The sequence below is a fragment of the Carcharodon carcharias genome, chromosome 22, assembly GCF_017639515.1.
Source record: "Carcharodon carcharias isolate sCarCar2 chromosome 22, sCarCar2.pri, whole genome shotgun sequence".
NCBI classification, from domain to species: domain Eukaryota; kingdom Metazoa; phylum Chordata; class Chondrichthyes; order Lamniformes; family Lamnidae; genus Carcharodon; species Carcharodon carcharias.
The window spans coordinates 2,875,134-2,892,669 of NC_054488.1; the positions used below are offsets into that span (position 1 = coordinate 2,875,134).

A 17,536-nucleotide genomic window follows, 5' to 3' on the forward strand; every position below is an offset into this window, starting at 1 on the left:
GACACCCAACAGTCAACATTGCTGTATGGTGCTGGAGCCCAAGAGCGCCGCTGAGACCTTGTAGATTTGACATCTTCCTTCGCTGGCACTAACTTTGCTGGTATTACAGGGACTCGTTACTTTGGAGTAGGAGGTTGCCTAAAGTAGGGAGGAGGAAGAGGGGAAGCATAATGTGATAATTGGACAGGATTCAATGGCTGGGTGGACAGATCACATCCATCTTAAGTCCTGGTCCCAGGGTGAGAGAGATCTCAAACTGGCTTAAAGAGTACTGGAGAGGAGAACAGGATCCAGTTGTGGCCCATGTTGGAAGTAGTAGTAGATGAAGAGTAGGCAAGAGTTCCTGTTTGAAGAATGTCAGGAACTAGGAGCTAAATTAAAGAATAGGACCTGAAAGGGGAAATGATAATATAAAACTACAAGAAAAAGTTTGTAAAAAGCAAAAATAGCATAGACCCTAGCGACTTGGAAAAAAGCAGCTAAAACCTACAAAAAGGGCGTATGAAAAGCATTTACAAGAACCAAAATCAACATTAATAAAGCCTTTACATTAGGAAAGAGGTGGTAATAATTAAGAACAAAAAATGCTGGAAAAAACTCAGCAGGTCTGACAGCATCTGTGGAGAGAAAGACAGAGTTAACGTTTCGAGTCCATATGACTATCCTTCAGAGCGAAAGAGAAGTAAAAATGTGGTGAAATTTATACTGTTTAAGTGGGGTGGAGCAGGTGAAGCTGGATAGCTCCGACAGTATTTTGCTTTATCTTAGTGGTAAAAATCAATTTGGGCCTTTTGAAACCTGATAACAAGATACTGTCAAGGAAAAGAAGAAAATGGCGAACATGTTGAATAAGTAATTTGCATCAGTATTTACAGTAGAGGAAGAGGTCAGCATGCCAGGCAATCAAAGGAAACTAATACTGAATCAGGAACAGGGAGTCACCAAAACGAACACCAGGACGGCAACAGTAATTAAGAAAACAATTGCATTAAAGAATGACAACCCTGCAGGAATAGATGGTTTCCATCCGAGGGTTTTAAAGGACATAGAGTCAAACATTGCAGATGTCCTAACTATAATGTTCCAAAGTTTTTGATTTGGGATTTGGACCTTTAGATTGGAAATTTATGCTAATTAAGCAAAGAGAGAGGGGAACAGCCGGGAAGTACTGACCAGTTAGCCTAATATCTCTTACTGGGAAATTACTAGCGTCTATAGTTTAGGATAGGGTGATTGAACACCTTGAAAACTTCCAGCTGATCAGAGAGAATCAGCATAGATTTGTAAAGGTTAGTTCACGCCTGACGAATCTGTTTGAATTTTTGGAAGAGTAGTAGACATGGGAATGGCTATGGATGTTATTTATTTGGACTTCCAGAAAGTAGTTAATAAAGTCCCTCATCAGACATCATTAGTTGAAATTGAAACTCATGGAACTGACAGCAAATTATTGAGCTGGCTGGGAAATCGGCTGAACATCAGGAGACAAAGTAAGTATAATGGGCAGGTCCTCTAATTGACAGGATGTGTCCCGTCAGAATGTATGTTGGGGCCTCAGCTATTCAACATATTTATTCACAACTTAGCTGATGAAACAGAAAGTCACATATCCAAATTTTCTGATGACAAAGATAAACTGCATTGCAAGCAGGGTAGATGAAAGCATAATCCACTAACACCTCTTTAATTTTAAGTGAATGAGCAAAATTGTGGCAAGTGAATTTCAAAGTAGGCAATCCTGAGATCATACACTTTGGGCCCAAAAAAGGATAGAAGGGGGTATTTTCTAAATCTGTAACCTCATAGTCCACTATATCCACCACTCTACCATTGCCATCAAGCTAGGGGGTCAGTTCTGGTTCAGTAAGGAGTGTAGGAGAGCATGTCAAGAACAGCACCTAAAAATATAGGAGGTGCCAACCTGGTGAAGCTATCACTCAGGACTACATGCACGATAAACAGCAGAAGCAATTTGCTATAGACAGAGGCAAGCAATCGCACAATTAACTGATCAGATCAAAACTCTGCAGTTCCACCACATCCAATTGTGAATATAGGTGGACAATTAAACAACTATCTGGAAGAGGAGGCTCCAAAAAGCACCCCCATCCTCAAAGATGCGAGAATCCAACAAGTCAGTGTAAAAGAAGCATTTGTAACCATCTTCGTCCAGAAGTGCTAAGTGGCCCCCTCCTGAGGTCCCCACCGTTATAGATGCCAGTCTTCAGAAAATTCAATTTACTCCACGTGATATCAAAAAATGGCTGGATGGCCCTGGATACTGCAAAGGCTATGGGCCCTGACAACATTCCAGCAATACTACTGAAGACGTGTGCTCCTGTCATGAAGCTATTGATGTATATAATATTTTGGGAAATATTTTTCTTTTAAAATAGAGGTTTAGTCTGTGGGTGTCTTAATTAGATTAAAGTCAGCTAGTCTGGGTGCTTTGATATGTGCTAGTTTGATATGTAAACAGAGAGGTAGAGTGTATTTGCATTTTTTTAAACAGGGCATTCAAGAAGTGGGGTGAAAACTTGATGCCTTTCCAGCAGCTACCAAGCAATATGTTTATATCGCTAATAAAATTGGTACAATGAATGGGATTTCATTGTTAAAAGGTAAAGTTCAAAGAGACTGGTGAGACAATGAGAATTTGAATTCAATCAGTGGTGGTAGGCATAACTTCAGTAGTTTTCAGGTGTGCAGAACAGAGATAATATAAGATCAAAAGGCAGCTGTAAGTCTCTAATTTGGCTCCGCAGTGAAAAGAACCTCATTGAATTGGTAAAGTGAAACTGTTTTGCCTGGTGTTTGGTTAAGTCTATTTGTTGCTGTTGTCTTAATGGAGATTAGTTTGGCAATTTGTTAAAAGTTATGATAGTAGTAATTTGTAGCCATGTGTACATATATTTTAATGTGTGTAAATTAATAAAATGTTTCATTTATTTTAACGTAAAACCTCGTGAACTAGTGGTCTGATTCCTGAGTTTAGAGTCACATCTCAAACATAACACTTAAAATTATCGATTATGACAGTTGTTTAAAATTTCTCTCTGGGAATTTTAAATAACTCCTCTTTACCAACTGCATCAGTCATAACAGCTCCATAACTAACCACTATACTTAACCCTTATTAAGCTGTTCCAGTACAGCCTCGATATGACATCTACCTGGCAATGTGGAAAACTGCCCAGGTATGTCCTGTCTACAAAAAACAGGGCAAATCCAACTGGCCGATTACCGCCCCATCAGTCTACTTGCAATCATCAGCAAAGTAAAGGAATGTTATAGTGCACTTAGCAGTAATCTGCTCACCAATGTTCAGTTTGGGTTCTACCAGGGCCACTCAGCTCCTGACCTCATTACAGCCATGGTCCAAACATGGACAAAAGAGCTGAAATCCAGAAGCAAGGTGAGAATGACTGCCCTTGACATCAAAGCAGCATTTGACCTAGTGTGGCATCAAGGGGCCCTAGCAAAACTGGAGTCACTGGGAATCAGGGGGAAAACTCTCCGCTGGTTCAAGTCATACCGAGCACAAAGGAAGATGGTTATGGTTGTTGGAGGATAATCATCTCAGCCCCAGGATATCACTGCAGGAGTTCCTCAGGGTAGTGTCTTAGGCCCAACAATCTTCACTCCTTTCAACGTAAGGTCAGAAGTGGGAATGTTTGCTGATGATTGCAGAGTGTTCAGCACCATTCACAACTCCTTAGATAGTGAAGCAGTCTATGCCTGCATGAAACAGGACCTGGATAACATTCAGGCTTGGGCTGATAAATGGCATGTAACATTCGCACCACACATGTTAGGCATGAGTATCTCTAACAAGGGGGAAATCTAACCATCTCCCCTTGACATTAATGGCATAACCATTGCTGAATCCCCCAATATCAATATCATGGGGGGGTTCCATTGACCAGAAACTGAATTGGACCAACTATATGAATACTGTGGCTACAAGAGCAGGTCAGAGGCTGGGAATCCTGCAGCGAGTAACTCACCACCTGACTCCGCAAGGCCTTTCCAGCATCAAATAGGTACAAGTCTGTAGTTTGATGGAATATTCTCCACTTATCTGGATGAGTGCAGCTCCAACAAAACTCAAGAAGCTTGACACCATCCAAGACAAAGCAGCTCACTTGTTTGGGGCCCAATTCATCACCTTGAATATTTCACTCCCTCCACCATTGGTACACTGTGGCAGCAGTGTGCTTGCCAAGACTCCTTTGACTGTACCTTCCAAATCTGCAACCTCTATCAACTAGAAGGACTAGAACAGCAGGCACAGGGGAACACCACCACCTACAAGTTTCGCTCCAAACCACATACCATGCTGACTTGGAACAATGTCGCTGTTTCTTCAATGTTGGTGGATAAAAATCCTGGAGCTCCCTCCCTAACAGCACTGTGGGTGTATCTACATCACATGGACTGCAGTGCTTTAAGAAGGCATCTCCACCACCACCTTCTCAAGGGCAATTAGGGATAGGCAATAAATGTTGGTCTTGCCAGCCAAGCTCACACTCAAGAACAAATAAAAAAAGTGAAAAGCTAGAATGTCCAAATAGATTTGCCAAAGCAGGTACATAGATCATTAAAATGTCATGGATAGGTTCAAAAAATAATCAGAAGGCTCATGGAATGTTGGTCTTCATATCCACAGAACTAGAACACAAGAGGGTAGATGTCATGCTTCAGGTCTCAAAAGGTGTGTTTAGAATGCATCTGGAGAACTGTGAGCAATTCTGGGCACCACACCTGGCTTAATTTGATTGAAGTTTCAAGACATTAAGCACAATAGAGAGAGAGAGAGAAACTATTTCCACTGGTTGAGGGGAGTCTAGAACTAGAGTGTATAGTCTAAAAATTAGAGCTGGATTTATCAGGAGTGAAATTAGAAAACACTTACATAGAAAAGTGAAGTAGACATTTGAAGCTCTTCCACAAATGGCAATTGATGCTTGATCAACTGTTAACTTTAAAACTGAGATTGATAGATTTTGTTATCCAAAAGTCTTAAGAGATATGGAGCTAAAGTGGTTTATGAAATTAGATTGCAGATCAACCATCCTCTCATTGAAGGGCTGATTCCTGTTCCCATCACTAGTTTCCAGAAAAAGACTTGTTGCACTTGCCATTCCCTCTAGCCCTTCACCTATGTTACAATTATACCGTTAATTACAAATTGAAAGATTTCTGATTTCCAGTGAGCTCTGGTTTACAATGTACAGCACAGAGTGGAGTGGAATGCCACTTTATACTTGCTGCCAGTAACATTCTATAAAGCTATTCTGGTTGGATTTGAGTTGAAATAGACATCATCACAAATCTACAAAACCTTAGAATTAGTGTAATCAGGGAAGAGGGGAGAACAGAAAGAAGAACACCTGAACACGAAGTGACAAAATATAATTAGGAAGAGAGAAGAACGCATTACCTGTTCTGGTAGGAAATGAATCTGGGTAACAGCTGCATTCTCCTCATGCAAGCCCATGACCTCCACCTCCGGTGCTCCGTAGCTACAGCCACAGGTTAAGGACCACAACTTTCAGCACACATCCATTGTGTAACATTTAAACTTAAGTTCATAACTTAAACCAATCTGAAAAAAATGGAACTCTCCATTTCTGGATCCATGGGCTCAATTTGAAAAGTACATCACTGGCACACTGTCCATTCCTGGGTAATGCCAGGAAACTGATCCCAAGCCTCTATAACTGGCCTCAGCCCCACTGGACAACAGAGGAGTGGGGGCTCGGGAGCAAAGTGTGTCTGAACAGTACCTATAAATTGCTCTAAAGCCTTAGTGAAGATGCCTCCAAAATGTGCCTAAATGGAATTTTAGCTTAAAAGCAGACTTTACAAATTGACAATTCAAGTTCTACAAGGTTTTGCTGACAGTATGAAAAGGAAGAGGAGGGAAGGAGGCTCTTGTGGAGCATAAATACCGGGATGAACCTGCTGGACCGAATAGCCCACTTCCGTGCTGTGAACTGAATGTTGGGACCAAACACAAGAAAGATCATTTCAAATCATCATGGAGGGCTTTTGTCATGGAGTTTCCCAGATAAACAAGCAGCAGTAACCACAGCAGATAAATACCGCGGATGCTGGAAATCTGAAATAAAAGCAAAAAATCGTGGAAAAACTCAGCAGGTCTGACAGCATCTGCGGAGAAAGAAACAGAGTTAACATTTCGAGTCTGTATGACTCTTCTTCAGAGCCTGCTCTCAAAACATTAATTCTGTTTCTCTCTCCACAGATGCTGTCAGGTCTGCTGAGTTTTTCCATTTTCTGTTTTTATTTCAGTAACCACAGCAGATTCAGTAATCGCCATTAGACCTTTTCTACTCTCACATTGGGGCAGTGAGGCTGCAACATAAGTGCAGTCTCCAAGTGTAATCAGATTTAACACTAGTGATACCCAAATATTTTCTCCAATTCTGGAAACATTTTAAAGTACTTCATTATTTCCTCAAGAAAACTACCAAACTAGGATACAAGGGTTCACATGGGTTCATTGTTAATCCCAGCTCAGTTATAAAAAGACTAAAAAGAAAAGGCTAATGGTCAAACCTGTCAATTTGTCAGATTTACTGGAGCAACCAATTTAGGTTTGAGAGTCTCTGAAGGCTGCAATCAGGCTAAATCACAAACCTGCAAGATTAAATGACCATAGTGAGAAGTAAAACTGAAAGGCGTTTTATCAGACTACATGAAGCTTTCATAATGAGTTGGACAAATTAATGGCACAAGAGGAGTTAAATAGGATTTATCCACATGATTGCATGGTGACCATGGTTAGGAATCAAATATTCCAGGGGACTGATGTATAGAAAAGGCATAAAATGGAAAAGGTGGAGTGTAGCTCTGATGAGAAAGGGTGACATTTGGACAGTAGTGAGGAAGGATCTTGGCTCAAAAGAACAGGAAGTACAGTCAGTATAGGTGGAGATAAGGAATAACAAGGGTAGAAAACACTGGTGGATTTAGTTCAAGAGCCCCCTGACAATAATATTGCTCTAACAGTACAGTTAATCAAGAAGTAGGAGAGGCTTGTAACAAACACAAAGCAACAGTTGTAGGGGATGTGATTTTGATAATATACCGTTTTTAGGATTTTATATTAATGAGGGCTAACATTTTGGAATCCCATACTAACTACACTTAAAATAGACTAGCTTAAATTTTTGCTTGCTGGGAGATGCATAATTAAATGGTTAAATTGACCAGGCTGCTAGCAATTGCAGCTGCGAGGCTCAAGGCTGTCAGTACTGAGGGAGAACGGTTTTGCTGATAAGAGTTAGCTTGCCAGGAGTGTTCCTAGACAGCACCCCTTTGCTTTAAAGGCACACCCAAGGCCTCCTAAGAATTCTCAGCATAAATCCCTCTTTAGATTGACTTCATCTTAAAAGAGCTGGCTAATGAGGTAATACATGCATTGGTGTTAATTCTCCAAAATTCCCTAGATTCTGGACAAGTTCCATCAGACTGGAAAGCAGCAAATATAACCTCTCTATTCAAGAAGGGAGGGAGGCAGAAAACAGGAAACTATAGGCCAGTTAGCTTGACGTCTGTCATGGGAAAAGTGTTAGAATCGATCATTAGGTGGTTATAGGTGAGCACTTAGAAAAACAAGGTAATCAGGAAGAGTGAGCATGGTTTTGTGAAAGGGAAATACTGTTTGACCAATTTATTAGAGTTCTTTGAAGGAGTAACATGTGCTATGGATGAAGGGGAGCCTGTAGATGTACTGTACTTGGATTTCCAGAAGGCATTTGATAAGGTGCCACATCAAAGGTTATTGCAGAAAATAAAAGCTCATGGTGTAGGGGTAACTTATTAATGTGGATAGAGGATTGGCTGGCTGGCAGAAAAGAGAGAGTATGCATAAATGGGTTTTTGTCTGATTGGCAAACTGTCTGATGAGTGGAGTCCCACAGGAGCCTGTGCTGGGACCTCAACTTTTAACAATTTATATCAATGACTTGGACGGGGGAAACAAAGGCATGTCAGATAAATTTGCAGATAACACAAAGTTAGGTAGGAAAATATGTTGTGAAGGAGGCATGAGGAGTTTGCAGACGGATGTAAATAAGCTGAGTATGTGGGCAAAAATCTGGCAGATGGAATATAATGTGGGAAAAAATGAAGTTGTTCACTTTGGCAGGAAGAATAAAAAAAGCAGAATTCTGCGGAGAATGACTGCAGAATTCAGAGGTGCAGAGGGATCTAGGTGTTCTCATCTATGAGTCACAAAAAGTTAGTATGGCAGGTACAGCAAGTAATCAAGGCAGCTAAGGGAATGTTATCCTTTATTATGAAAGGAACGGAACATAAAAGTAAGGATGTTATGCTCCAGTTATACACAGAGTATTGGTGAGGCCGCACTTCGAATACTGTGTGCAGTTTGGATGCACGTGCATTGGAGGTGCTTCAGAGGAGGCTTACTAGACCGATACCTGGAATGAGCGAGTTGTCTTATGAGGAAAGGTTGGACAGACTGGGCTTGTTTCTGCTGGAGTTTAGAAGAGTGAGGGATGGTTTGATTGAAGTATACAAGATCCTGAACGGCCTTGACAAGGTGGACGTAGAAAGTATGTTCCCTCTTGTGGGTGAGTCCAGAACTAAGGGCAGTTTTAAAATTAGGGGTCACGCCTGTAGGACAGAGATGAGGAGTACATTTTCTCTCTCAGAGGTTGTGCAACTTTGAAACTCGGCCTCAGAAGGTGGAGGCGGGGTCACTGAATATTTTTAAGGCAGAGCTAGATAGATTCTTGTTAGGCAAAGGGATCAAAAGTTATCGGGGGTAGATGGGAACGTGGAATTCGAAACACAAACAGATCAGCCTCGATCTTGTTGAAAAGCAGGGCGGGCTTGGCGGGCTGAACGGGCTGAATGGCCTACCTTTGCTCCTATTTCATATCTTCGTATGTTCGTAAGGCTAGTAGCAACACATAGACATTTTAATTAGAATCGATCCTAACATATTGATCATTTAAGTATAATAAACAGAGTAAGCCATTTAAAATAACTTCTTTGCTTATTTCTTCAGTTTTACCCCAAGAGACACTGTTTAACCCTGGCACTTGAGAAGGCCAACTGTAACACCTAGAGATAGCATTGAGTACAAACAACGAGCATTTGTTTTAAGTTACTGGTTACATGAACTGAGTCATGAAGGTGGGAAGAGAAAGCAAGTGGCCTCACTTTCAGCCAATTGAAAGATTTAATATAACCTATGTCCAAATTTGGCACTAAGCCGTTCAGATTTAGAAATAAATATTGAAAGTTGTTGACACAGTCATCACCATCACTCCTCTGGTGACAACCGTCCGGAAGACACAGCTCAAGCCAGGACAAAGAGAAAGACTTTGATTGTGGTATTAGCACTCAGATGATCCACTGTCTCTGTGGGTTAATCCATGCCGTCTTCACTGCCTTTTTAAGTATATTTACCATCCTTGCTTAATAAATTTTACTTTGATTCACTGCAGCTGGTTTTCTTCATCATGTGATTGTACCTTGCTGGGACAGGCAGTGGCATGGCGATAAGGTCATTGGACTAGTAATCCAGAGGCCCATGGGACTGGGGGCTCACTGCTCTGGGAACAGGTTCAAATCTCAGCACAGCAGCTGGTGGAATTTGAATTCAATTAATAAATCTGGAATTAAAAGCTAATCTCAGTAATGGTGGCCAATGCCGATTGTCATAAAAACCCAACTGGTTCATTCATGTCCTTTAGGGAAGGAAATCTTACCTAGTCTGTACTCTGTGACTCCAGACCCACAACCATGTGGTTGACTCTTATATGCCCTCTGATACTCAGTTGTATCAAACCACTATGAAGTCCAAAAGGAATGAAAAAAAAAAAAGCAACGAACCATCCAATATCGACTTGGGCACATGAAATGACAACAGCAACCTGAGCCCTGTCGACACTGCAAAGTCCCCCATCTGGGGGCTTGTGCCATAATTGGGAGAACTGTCCCATAAACAGCCAAACCCAGTCAAGCAACAGCCTGACAGCCATACTCATCAATCACACCCTGCAGACAAGTCCCAGACACCACCATCACCACCCCTGGTATGTCCAGTCCCATCAGCAGGGCAGACCCACCAGAGGTGGTGCCACAATGGTATACAGTCAGAAGGGAGTTGCATTGGGAGTCACATGGCATCAGTTCAAACAAGGGCAAGTAAACCTCCTGCTGATTACTACCCACTGTCTCCCCATCAGCTGACGAATCAGTACTCCATTTGAAGACAACTTGGATGAAGCACAGAGGGTGGCAAAGGCAAAGAATGCATTCAGCATGGGGGACTTTAACAACCCATGAGTGGCTTGGTGGCACCACTATTGACCGAATTGGCTGAGTGCTAAAGGGCATGGCTGCAAGACAGTTGCCTTACCACCTGTCAGAGACCCTAAGAGGGAAAACTTACCTCATCTTTAACAATCTACCTTCACCAATGCATCTGTCCAGGACAGTAGCAGTAGGAGTGACCATCGCACAAAACTTGTGGAGACAAAGTCCTGCCTTCACATAAAGGGTATCCCCTCTATCGTTTAGCGCTACCACCGTGCTAAATGGGAAAGATTACAAACAGGTCTAGCAACTCAGAACTGGGCATCCGTGAGGCACTGTGGGTCAACAGCAGCAAAACTATAAGATAAACATTTCCAGCAAAATTCCATTTCCCTCCTGGTGTTTGACAAGGTGTTTACCAAAACTCACTTTCACAACCAAATTCTTTCCAGAGTGCTTACCTTTGTCCAGCTATCATCACATTCACCATCAACATCTCCTTTAGCCAGTACCAATACCACTAATACCCCTTTTGTCCATCACATCTTTGTCAGTCTCTCCTTTGCCCCCACCTATCGCTGGCCTTCTATCCAGCCTCATCTGCTTCACCCCCCCTAAAAAGTATAAATGTAATCACATTTTCACTTCTCTGTAGCTCTGAAGAGTCATGCGCTCTCAAAACGGTAGCTATGTTTTTCTCTCTACAGATGCTGTTAGACCTGAGTTTTTCCAGCATTTTCTGTTTTTGCAGCAGCAGCAAAACTGTATTTAACCACAATCTGTAATCTCATGGCCCAGCATATCCACAACACCATCAAGCTAGGGGATCAACCCTGATTCGATGAAGTGTGCAGGAGGCCAGGAGCAGCACCAGGTGTACCTAAAAATGAGGTGTCAACCTGCCAAAGCTACAGCACAGGACTACCTGCATGGCAAACAGCAGGAGCAGCATGTGATAGACAGAACTAAGCTATCCCACAACCATTTAATCAGATCTAAGTTATCCAATCATCAATGGCAGTGGACAATTAAGTAGCTAACTGGAGGAGGAAGCTCCACATATATCCCCATCCTCAATGATGATTGAGCCCAGCACATTAGTTCAAAAGATAAGACTGAATTTGCAACCATCTTCAGCCAGAACTGCCTAGAGGATGATCCACCTCAGCAACGCAAATGCCCGTCTTGAGCAAATTCGATTCATTCCACATGATATCAAGAGACGGCTGAAGGCACTGGATACTGCAAAGGCTTTGGACCCTGACAACATTCCGGCAATAGTACTGAAGACCTGTGCTCCTAGCCAAGCTGTTTCAGTATAGCTACTACACTGGCATCTATCTGGCAATGTGGGACATTGCTCAGGTTTGTCCTGCCCACAAAAATCAGGCCAAATCCAACTCAGCCAATTACTGCCCCATTGGTCTGCTCTCAATCATCAGCAAATTGATGGAAGGGGTCATCGACACTGCTATCAAGCTCACTTATACAGCAATAACCTGCTCACCAATGCTCAGTTTGGATTCCACCAGGGCCACTCAGCTTCTGACCTTATTACAGCCTTGTTCCAAACATGGACCAAAGTGCTGAATTCAAGAGATAAGGTGAAAGTGACTGTCCTTGGCATCAAGGCAGCATTTGACCTAGTGCAAACCTGAGCAAAACTGAAGTCAATGGGAATCGGGGGGAGAAACTCCAATAGTTGGAGTCATACCTAGCAGAAACGAAGATGGTTGTGGTTGTTGGAAGTCAATCATCTCAGTCTCTGGACATCATTGTGGTATTGTCACTGGACTAATATTCCAGAGACCCAGGGTAATGCTCTGGGTGCCCGGATTCGAATCCCAACATTGCAAATGGTGAAATTTGAATTCAATACAAATCTGGAATTAAAAATAAACCATTGCCAATTGTTGTAAAAACCCATCTGGTTCACTAACGTCCTTTAGGGAAGGAAATCTGCTGTCCTTACCTGGTCTGGCCTACTTGTGACTCCAGACCCACAGCAATGTGATTGACTATTAAATGCCCTCTGAACAAGGGCAAATAGGGATGGGTAATAAACACCAGCCTAGCCATGAATGAATAAAAGAAAAGGCTTCTCAGGTTAATGTCCTAGGCCCATCCATCTTCAAACTCAATGACCTTCTGTCCATCATAAAGATATAAGTGGGGATGTGTACTAATGACTGTACAATGTTCAGCACCATTTACAACTCCTCAGATGCTGAAGCAGTCTGTGTCCACATGGTTAGAGCAGGTCAGGGGCTGGGAATTCCGTGGCATGTAACTCACCTCCCAACTCCCCACAGCTTGTCCACCATCTACAAGGCACAAGTCAGGAACATGATGGAACACACTCCACTTGCCTTGATGAGTGCAGCTCCAACAACAAGAAGCTTGACATCATCCAGGACAAAGCAGCCTGCTTTATCGACACCCCATCCACCACCTTCAACACTCACTCCCTCCACCACTGATGCACAGTGGCAGTAGCATGTACCATCTATAAGATGCATTGCGGCAACTCACTAAGGCTCCTCGGACAGCACCTTCCAAACCCACGACCTCGACAGTGAGAAGGACGAGGGAAGCAGGTGTCTAAGGAACACCACCACCTGGAAGCTCCCCTCCAAGCCATACACCATCCTGACCTAGAACTATGTCACTGTTGCTGGGTCAAAATTATGGAATTCCTTAACAGCACTGTGGGTGTACCTGCACCAGATGGACTGCAGTGGTTCAAGGCGGCAGCTCACCACCACCCTCTCAAGGGCAATTAGGGATGGGCATTAAATGAAAAAGTTTTTCCTCATATTGCCATTGCTACTTTTTCCAATTACCTTAAATCTGTGCCCTCTGGCTCTCAATCCTTCCACCAATGGGAACAGTTTCTCTCCATTTACTCTGCCCAGACCCCTCAGGATTTTGGATACCTCTATCAAATCTCCACTTAATCTTCTCTTCTCTAATGAGAACAGTCCCAATTTCTCCAATCAATCTACATACCTGAAGCTCCTCATCCCTGGAATCATTCTCTTGAATCTTTTCTGCACCCTCTCCAATGCCTTTAGATCTTTCCTAAAGTGTGGTGCCCAGAACTGGATGCAATACTCCTGTTCAGGCCTAACCTGTGTTTTATGCAGGTTTAACACAACTTTCTTGCTTCTTGTACTCTCTGCTGCTATTGATAAAGTCCAGGATGCCATATGTTTTATTAAATGTGCTCTCAACATGTCCTGATACTTTCTATGATTTATGCACATATACACCAGGTCCTCTGCTCCTGCACCCTGTTTAGAATTGTACCGTTTATTTTATATTGTCTCTCCACATTTCTTCCTACCAAAATGAATCACTTCACTGCATTAAATCTTATCTGCCACTTGTCTGCCCATTCTAACAACCTGTCCATGTCCTTTTGAAGTTCACACAATCCTCCTCTTGGTTCACAATACTTCCAAGTTCTGTATCATCTGCAAATTTTGAAATTGCACCAAGGTCCAGGTCATTAATATATATCAGGAAGAGCAGGGGTCCTAACTTCTGAGGAACTCCATTGTAAACCTTCCTCCAGTCCATAAAGCACCCATTAACTGCTACTTTTTGTTTCCTGTCACCCAGCCAATTCCGTATCCATGATGATACTGTTCGTTTTATTCCATGGACTCCAACTTTGCACACAAGCCTATTTTAAGACATGATATCAAATGCCTTTTGGAAATCCACGCATACCACATCAATAGCATTACCTTCATAAAAAACTCCAGCAAGTTAGTTAAACACTATTTCCCCTTAACAACTCTGTGCTGGCTTTCCTTAATTAACCTGCATTTGCCCAATTGGCGGTTAGTTTTGTTCTGAATTGTTTCTAAAAACTTCCTCACCACCGAGGTTAAACTGTCTAGCCTGTAGTTACTGGCTTCTCTTTACTCCTTTTTTGAACAAGGGTGTAATATTTGCAATTTTCCAGTCCAAGTATAAGGAAGGTTGGAAATTTATGGCCTGTGCCTCCACAATTTCCACTTCTGTCAATAACCTGGGATGCATCTCACCCAGTCCTGGTATCTTATCAGCTTTAAGTACAGCCAATCCAATACCTCCTTATCAATTTTAAACCTTTCTAGTGTCCGAATTACCTTCACTTTCACCATGGCCTGGGTAGCATCTTCTTCCTTGGTAAAGACAGATGCAAAGTATTGACTTAAGACCTCAGCTATGCTCCCTGCCGTTACATACAAATCCCATTTTTGGTCTCTAATCGGCCCCTCTCTTTCTCTTACCAGTCTTCTTCTATTTATATGCTTATAGAAGACTTTGGGATTCTCTTTTACGTTAGCTACCAGTCTCTTTCCATGCTCTCTTTATTCCCTTATTTGCTTTATCAATTACCCTCTGAATCTTCTATACTTAACATGGTTCTTGGTTGTATTATCCACTTGACATCTGTTGTGGGAATATACCATGTCTGTGTCCAGACTCTCTCTTCTTTAAAGGCAGCTTATTGTTCAGTTAGAGTTTTTCCTGCATCAACCCAGTCCCATGCTGCTGTCTATTCTGGGCTCCTCATTACAACTTGACCTGCCATGTTCTCTGTTCCAAGAGTTACGTGCACATTAGGACAACCAGCAGCACTGATATGAAAGGTTCCACTTCATGGAGCGGCAACAACTGGTCAACATCCTAGAAATGGTTCACATGTTTTATCTGCGAAGCTATTATAGGTGGGACAAGAAATAAAGCACAAGTAGTAAGATACTCTTCAGCTGATCTCAGCTACATTTTGGAATTTTAGATGGTCCTGATGACTCCTTGGTTACCCTGTTTGAGTCTCTGGTATAGAGTCACCCACCTACCTTTTTCTGTGGGGTACTGCACATGTGTGGAAATACAAATCAAATTAAAAACAACCTTTTCAAGTCAATGAGGCTGTCAGTAAATCTTGGAGAATTGTTCAGTTATTAATCTGCCCGAGAATCACCCAGCCACTTTTTCTTTCACAGAGCTCAGGCAGCAATATACTTTAACCCTAGCACTTAACACAGGGGTCAATTCACATTGGTCCGGACTTTTCAGTTAGAACTGAACAAAATTTTCCCCTCTTCCCTTAAGATGCTGATACTTGGGGTACAAACTGCCTTCTGCTGCCTGCCTCCCTCAAGCTCTCCCTCAAGTCTACTCCAAGTCAAATCTGCACCTCTGACAAAAGAACAAGCTGTTTTGGATCCAATCACCCAAGTGAGCTGTAAACAAACAGTCACACCGAGGTAAACAAGCTACATTTATAGAGTCTTTAACATAGAAAATATATCCAGGGTCTCTTGGGGAATGAAGAAGCAAGTTCTGGGTCTTCGGACAAACATTTTTTTCCTCAGAGAATTGAGACACTTTGGAATTCTCTTCCTCAAAAAGGTGGTTGAGGCAGAAGTAGGTGGGTTTGTCATAAGCAAAGGGGTGAAAGGTTATCAAGGGTAGACAGGAATGTGAAGTTGAGGTTAAAATTAGATCAGCCATGTGGGTTGGAGGTGAGGGAGAAAAATTTTAAACTTGGTCCACTGGGGGTGGAGGTAGAGGGATGGGGAGCCAGTGTGGGTCCACAAGAATGGGAGTGATGGATTGGCAGGGATTGGTGCAGGAAGGATAGGCAATGGGTTCAAGAAATTGGATAAGGTTGGCCTGGAGATCGTGCAGGTTTGGATTAGGATTTTGCTGTATGGGCAGAGGTGACAAAGTAATGAAGGTGGAAGTAATTGGTCACCGTGACAGAAAAGTTGTTGGGTTTTAAGTATACAGTCCGAGTGAAGGATAGGGAGTCAATGAAGCAAGTGCAGAGTTTTGTTGGAACCCCAAGGACAATGGCATTAGTTTAATAGAAGGAAATTCCAGCTCATCGCAACTAATCAGATTTAAAGCACAGGTACTATGGGAGATGGGAGTCAGCAGCAGATTGCAGAGACAGAAGTTGAACTAGTGCTTATGAAATGATGTCACTGAGCTACACAAAAATGAGCAACCAAGGACAGTGCCTTCCAGGAGAGAGTGAAAGCCTTTTGGAGATGCACTGGCCACGCTGGGACAGGCAGGGATCACACACATACACTTACAGAGCAGGATGACATGATATACTGCACTGAGCCCAGCCAACAGCTCGAGGAGGCTAAGGATGGATAATGCAGAGTGGCCACGGTGACAGAAAAATCATTGGTGCCTTAGTCCAGGGTGAAGCCAGACTGAAGGGAATTCATGAGGAAGCCAGGGCAGAGCTGAAGATTGGGCTGGGAAGAATTCAAGGAGAGACTAGAGGAAAGGCTGGAGAGGATGGACTTTGAAATAGAGGCAGAGAGATTTTGAAATGGAGAGGGACAGTGCTTACATTAGGATTCATATAGAACGTTGCATTAGGCTCAGTTAATGTAATGCATTGGGAAGAGGCTCACAGAAGCAGAAGATGGTTCTGATATTAGAGCTCAAGTTGGACAGGGCCAGGGTAGGAAGGGGTTGGGAGAAGATGAACAGTGATGGAAGTTTGGGGCAAAGGTTGTGTGAGGGACTGCCAAGTCAGCAGATTACCAGAGAGGATGGAGAAGTGATAGTTGGTCAGAAATGAGAGCCAATCCTGGTGTAGCTCTCACCAGATATCCACATATCCTCCACCCCCTCGCTCCCTCAAACGTGAGAAAAAATTGCAGCCTCCAAGTTTCACATCACCCAAGATGGTACAGACCAGAAATTAAAGTTGGGAGTCAGCATTTATTGCCCATCCCTAATTGCCCTTGAGGTGGTGGTGGTGAACTGCTGCAGTCCATGTGGCATAGGTACACCCACAGTGCTGTTAGGGAGAGTGTTTCAGGATTTTGACCCAGTGACAGTGAAGGAACGGCGATATATTTCCAAGTCAGAATGGTGAGGGGCTTGGAGGGGAACTTCCAGGTGATGGTGTTCCCATGTGTCTGCTGTCCTTGTCCTTCTAAATGATAGTGGTCGTGGGTTTGCAAGGCACTGCCTAAAGAACCCTGGTAGTTTCTGCAGTGCATCTTGTAGATGGTACACGCTGCCACTATCTGTCAGTGGTGGAGGGTGTGAATGTTTGTGGATGGGGTGCCAATCACGTGGGCTGCTTTTCCCTGGATGGTATCAAGCTTCTTGAGTGTTGTTGGAGCTGCACACATCTAGGCAAACAGAGTATTCAGTCACACTCCTGACTTGTGCCTTGTAGATG

The 17,536-nt window shown here is 42.9% G+C and overlaps 1 protein-coding gene across 1 annotated transcript in view; it reads right to left on the reverse strand.

Annotated features, from left to right (window-relative positions):
- llgl2 (LLGL scribble cell polarity complex component 2) overlaps window positions 1-17,536 on the reverse strand; it is a 187,104-nt gene that overhangs the window by 57,549 nt on the left and 112,019 nt on the right. Inside the window, exon 4 of the mRNA XM_041217423.1 lies at window positions 5,444-5,525. Within this exon, the coding sequence (XP_041073357.1) occupies window positions 5,444-5,525 (82 nt within the window). The remainder of the gene's footprint in view (window positions 1-5,443; window positions 5,526-17,536) is intronic.